This window comes from Myotis yumanensis, unplaced genomic scaffold (assembly GCF_028538775.1).
Source record: "Myotis yumanensis isolate MYYU_CA2020_CCGP unplaced genomic scaffold, mMyoYum1.0.hap1 SCAF_7, whole genome shotgun sequence".
NCBI lineage: Eukaryota > Metazoa > Chordata > Mammalia > Chiroptera > Vespertilionidae > Myotis > Myotis yumanensis.
This window is the reverse complement of record NW_027223758.1, coordinates 34,832,832-34,838,831: the sequence shown is the minus strand read 5'-3', so window position 1 is coordinate 34,838,831 and position 6,000 is coordinate 34,832,832. Positions and strand designations below refer to the sequence as shown.

The 6,000-nt window shown below is 44.2% G+C and overlaps 1 protein-coding gene across 1 annotated transcript in view; it reads left to right on the top strand.

The window, feature by feature from the left end:
* The first annotated feature begins 465 nt into the window (after positions 1-465).
* Positions 466-6,000, top strand: part of CDK5RAP1 (CDK5 regulatory subunit associated protein 1) — a 36,360-nt gene continuing 30,825 nt past the window's right edge. The window contains exons 1-3 of the mRNA XM_070421502.1: positions 466-541; positions 3,497-3,827; positions 5,351-5,454. Of these exons, the coding sequence (XP_070277603.1) occupies positions 3,518-3,827; positions 5,351-5,454 (414 nt within the window). The 5' untranslated portion in view covers positions 466-541; positions 3,497-3,517. The remainder of the gene's footprint in view (positions 542-3,496; positions 3,828-5,350; positions 5,455-6,000) is intronic.

The window sequence follows — 6,000 nt, the reverse complement described above, 5'->3', positions numbered from 1 at the left end:
AAAATGTGAGCCATGTAATTTAAAATTTCCCAGTAGCCACATTAAAAAGTAAAAAGAGCCTGGCAGGTATGTTCAGTGGTTGAATCAGGAGGTCATGGTTGATTTCCCCTTTAGGCACAGGCGGGGTTGAGGGCTGGATCCCCAGTTGCGGGGCTTGCAGGAGGCAGCCCATCAATGATTCTCTCCCATCAGTGATATTTCTCTCTCTCCCTTCGTCTCTCTGAAATCAATAAAAACATATATATAAAGAGGAGACATTTTGTATTCTTTGTTCGACATTTAGAGCCCATTTTAACTCGCATTCACCACATTTCAAGCGCTCAGTTGCCACATGCCGGCTACTGGGTATCCTTTGGTTCACCGAGTAGTGGAGGTTTTTCAAAACAAGGAACCTGCAGCCACCCGGACCTTTCGGAGAAGGCACTTCCGTTGGAACCATCCGGACGGAAGTCGCGGCGGAACGGAAGTCGCGCGTGCGCCGGCAGCTGTTTGGGTCAGGCCGGGAGCTTTCGCTGCGCGCTGGGCGCTCCAGTTGCGGGAGGTGAGCGGCGCGCTGGGCGAAGGTGTGCTGCGCACCCGCGCGGTGGCAGGAGGGGCTGCGGAGGCTCCGAAATGCGCGGTGTTCGTGGGGAGGATGCTTGCTGGTCCCGGTGCAGACCCTGGTGTCAGACTGTCGGGGTTCACACCCCAGTACCGCTGCCTACTCGTTGTGACCTTACGCAGGTCACCCTCTTCACCCTGAGCCTTAGCTCTGTCACCTGTGAAGGGGATGCTATTAGAACCTGCCTCACAGAGTTGCTGTGAGGATTAAATACGGTAATCCATGGGACACGCTTAGCCCCACATTGTAACCACCCAGTAAAATGTTCGGGATGCTTCATTGTTTATGTTTAGATATACGGAGGCGAGGCCGTTGTCTCATGGTTTTTGCCGACTACCAATTAATTTCTGAGCCCCTTATTGTGCCATGCAAGCGTTTTATTTGTAGGAACACATTTGATCCTCACAACAGACATAGAGGAAGTATGTTACCCCTATTTCACCCATGAAGAAATGGAAGCTTCCCAGGTGCCCAAAGTTACCTGGCTGGGGAGCAGTTGGGTCAGACTCTAACTATAGGGTCTTAACCACAATGCTCCTTGGGAGGGGATGTGGGCTGCAGATGTGAAGTCACTGAACACTTACCGCGTGCCAAGCTGGGTTTTTAAAGTCTTCTTTAATGCTCACATCATCTCTGGGAGGTGGGTACTACTTTTATTCTTTTACAGCTCAGAGGCAGGAATTTGACTTGCCCAGGGTCACACAAGTAAGAAACTGGTAACTTTAAAGCTCACACTAAAAGCTGCTGTTCTCTGACACTTGAAAATAGGTTAGCACTGTTCCTGCCTAAAGTACTGGTAGCATATACAGCAGGCGAGCAGCTGGGAGAGGTAACAGGCCACGTCTGCTCATTTTACACGTACAGTGCCTGATGTAAATATGAATGAGATTGGTTTCCTGCTTTCAGGCACCTTCCAGCTTATAAGAGATGGCAAAGTGTAATGACTCTTGTGAAAGAAAGTTATAAGGAGGCCTTGGGGACCTAGAGGGGGACCCCAATCTAGTTTTTGGGAGGTGGGGGGCCAGGACAGGCTTCCAGGAGGGAGCAGAGACCTTAAAAGTGTCATAGGAGTTGGCCAAGGCAGTAGAGAGAAGACATACCAGCCAGAGAGAACAGCATGGGTAAAAGCCTAGAAAACTAGTGACGATCAGTATAAAAATATCTGGTATGGATGGAGTGAGGCAGTCCATTAAGAACTGTGGTGGAAAGTATGTCTCCAAATCTTGTATTTTGAATCATCTGGGTTTATTCCTGGGAGGCAGTTACAGTTTCTTATGCATTCTAGAGATACTGTATATACTTACAAATATGCACCTTAATGTTCTGCCTTCCTTCCCCCACAGATTCAAGTATAGCATACTGTAGGTAGTTTCTAGCACTTTGCTTCCTTGCTGTTTTAGTTTTTTAAAAAAATTTTTTTATTGATTTCAGAGAGGAAGAGAGAGATAGAAACACCTATAATAATAAAAGCATAATATGCTAATTAGACTGGACATCCTTCCGGATGAAGCCGGGGCTGAGAGGGAAGCCCGGGTCCCAGGTGCCTGCGGGTGGCCAGAGGGAAGCCAGCCCGGGTCCCGGGTGCCAGAGGGAAGCCGGTGCTGGCAGCTGGGGGAAGGAAGGCCTACTCTTGCACAAATTTCATGCATCGGGCCTCTAGTCAATGATAGAATCATTGATCGGCTGCCTCCTGCACATCCCCCACTGGGGATTGAGCTCACAACCCAGGCATGTGCCAGGACCAGAATTGAACTCTGACCTCCTGGGTTCATAGGTCAATGCTCAACCACTGAACCATGCTGGCCAGGTGCTTTTTTCATTTTTTTAAAATTGATTTTTTTTTAGAGAGAGAGGGAGAGAAAGAGTGAAACATCGATGTGTGAGTGAAATATCGATTGGTTGCCTCCCACATACACCCTGATCAGGGACCAAACCCAAAACCTCGCTACATGCCCTGACTGGGAATTGAACCCACAACCTTTCTTTATATGGGACAACACTCTCACCAACTGAACCACACAGGCCAGGGCTGCTTCCTTGCTTTTGCCATGTATAGATTCAGCCTCATTTTCTGACAGTTCCATCTTATTCCATTGTATGGATATACCATGACTTACTTAACTAGTCCCCTATTGATGATGTTTAGATATCTTCCATTCTTTTGCTATTGTAACAAGTATCCTTATAAGTAGGTCATTTTGTCTATGTAAGAGTATATCTGTAGGATAAATATCTAGGAATGGAACTGCTTGGTCAAAAGGTTTGTGTGTGTCTAATTTGATGGAAAATGGCACATTGCCCCATGTAAAGGTTGTGCCATTTTCCATCCCACCAGCCATGGGTGGGAAGTTTGAAGGCAGTAATTTGAGACTCATGGAGGGTAGAAGGAGTCATTGATCAGGCATATGGTGCCCCATATTAGATATATTCCTTTGGTTTTCACAGTATTGGGAGACAGTGTAGCAAGGTGGCCAGCACTGTTGCTTACTGGCTGTGGGAGCTTAGGTAAGTTCCTTAGCCTTTCTTGTGTCTTTCCTCATCTCTGAATGGCATAATAATAGTGTCTATTGCCTATGTTGCTTAGGATTGCTGTGAAGATTTAATGAGTAAATATGCTTAAAGCCTTGCGATTGTTCCTGTACAAGGTGCTACTTTATTTTGTCAGGGCTTCTCATCTCATCTCTACCACCCCTTTGTTTTGAAAATACACTGCCTAGATTTGCATTTCATCTCTGGCACTCCTCTGTGTGATCTTGGGCAAGCTGCCTCAGTGTTTTCACCTGTAAAAATAGGGATACTATTGTTAAAGGTATCATCTACTTGAAGTACTTAGAGTAGTGCCCTGTACATTGTGCTCAATAAATGTTGATGATGTCTTTTTTTTTTTTTTTGCAGACTTTGAGCTGTTTTAGCGCCATGCATCATTTACAGTGTATCCTCCAAGCACAGAGGTGTCTGGGGTGGGGGCCCTTGGCCTCTGTGTCCTGGCTGCTGCTCCGGACCTGCAGGGCACACAGCAGTTTCTCCGGCACCGCATGTCCCAGTCCAGAGGGGCAGCAGGAGGATGGAGTTCGGAAGGACTTCAGCTCCAGGCTGGCTACTGGACCAACTTTTCAGCATTTTTTAAGAAGTGCTTCAGTTCCTCAAGAGAAGCTGGCTTCTTCAGATGTGGTGGACCCACCCCCGTATCTCACAGTGGATGAACTTTTAGGAAGGCAGAGAAAAGGTTGGTTTTACTTCTTGTCTCTCTTTGGGCTTTCTGCTTTGCTCTTTTCCAGCATCGATAGCCTGATTCTTAACTGTTCTTTTATTACATACCTGGCTTTGGAAGTTTAACAGTGTGGGAAGGCTTGCTAAGTTATGGATTCATTAAATCCACCAAGTAACATTAATACGAAGGAACTTACAGTGTTGGTACACACAACTGGGGGATAGAGTCCTGGGTAGTCCTCTCTTTGGTTACCTTTGGAAATCCTGTACTTTCTGTTCTAATTTTTAGATTGTCTTAAGTTATAAGGCAGCTTTCACAATTGGTGCTATAGAAATTCACTCTATATATTTAGGCAGAGGTTTCCTTAGAAACATTATGCAATCAGTTAAATGCCTTAAAAAAGTTTGAAGAGAAATTAAGGGACAATCAGACTTTCCCCCCTTGCCCTGTTTCAAAAAACTATTTCCCTTTATAATTCTTAAAGATTTAGTTGCAATCATAAGGTGAAAATTATTTGTAACTTGTTTTCATTTAACATTTTCCCCAAAACTACATTATTTGTAATTAAATTTTAAAAAATTAGTACAAAATATCACATTTGTTTTATATCATGATGTTTCTCAGTCTGCCCCCTATAGTTGGACATTAGGTTGCTTCCAAATTTTTATATTATAAATAATACTATGTGTCTCATCTATATCCACATCTATCTATCTATCTATCTATCTGTCATCTCTGTCTCTCAGACATCTATTTGTTGTTCCACTTATTTATGCATTCATTGGTTGATTCTTGACCATGTTATATTGGGATGATGCTCTTATCAAGTGAGCTACCTGGCAAGGGGTATGTGTGGATTTAAATTTGTTTTTCTTCTAGGTTGACGATCAATGCTGTCAGCTAATCCCTGCTTTTCTGATTGTTTTTATAACCATAATAGAGGCCTCTGTGCACCGGTGGGATCCCTTGGCCTGGCCTGCGCCCTCTTGCAATCTGGAACCCCTTGGGGGATGTCAGACTGCCAGTTTCGGCCCCATCCCTGCAGTACAGGCTGAGGCACCCCACTGGTGCATGAATCTGTGCACCGGGCCTCTAGTATGCATATAAGATCTTTGGTTAATCCCTTCCCACCCTCCCCCCTTCCTCTGAGATTCATCAGTCTGTTCCATGTTTCCATGCCTGTGTGTTGAGCATCTTCCCCCTGGTGGTCAGTGTGCGTCATAGCTACCGGTTGAACGGTCACTTAGGCTTTTATATATGTAGATAGATTTCCTGATGCTTAGGTGCATGTTTTCCCCATATTTTAAGTGACATGGCTTATATTTGGTGTGTGTATATAATATAGTATTTCTTTTGTTCTGAAAAGCTGTCATTAATTTGGTGATACATCTGGCAATTAATGGTGTCTTAGAATTGAGGCAACAGAGGACTTAGTGGATAACCAGTTGTGTCAGATATTTCTGGGACATTTGGGAAGGAGACCTTTGAGATATATGGCTCCTTTTTGTCTGCCTACCATGGAATCTTTCTCATTGCAGTCTACCTTGAGACCTATGGCTGCCAGATGAATGTGAATGACACAGAGATAGCCTGGTCCATCTTACAGAAGAGTGGCTACCTACGGACCAATAATCTCCAAGAGGTACACGTATTGCCTGTTTCCTGGATCTACACTAAACTCTACATTTGTGCCAATTCTTAGATGCAGTTTCAGGAACAGGGTATGGCCTGGTGAGAGTGAGTTCTTTTGAGTAAAGTATGTAGAATGGGACCAAGGTGTACATTGTTTCATTATTTTTGAAAATCTTATGGTGGTGCTCACTTTCAGGCAAGGAACTAAGTTAAAAATAGACTGCAGGGGCAGGGTTGGGAATTAGTGTTCAGAGTTTTAGTTCTGGAAGGTTGATGGTGATAATTGCATAACAAGGTGGATATATTTAATGCTACTGAACTGTACACTTAAAACTGGTTAAATGGTAAATGTTGGGTTGGAGGGCTAAGAGATCAACCAAAGGACTTGTATGCAGCATATAAGCATAACCAATGGACACAAGACACTGGGGGATAGGGGAGGTTGGGGGAAGGTCAAGGGGAAAAAAAAAAGAAGACAAATGTACTACTCTTTGTAATATTTTAAGCAATAAAAAAAATAAAATGGTAAATGTTATGTATGTTTTTCCACAATAAA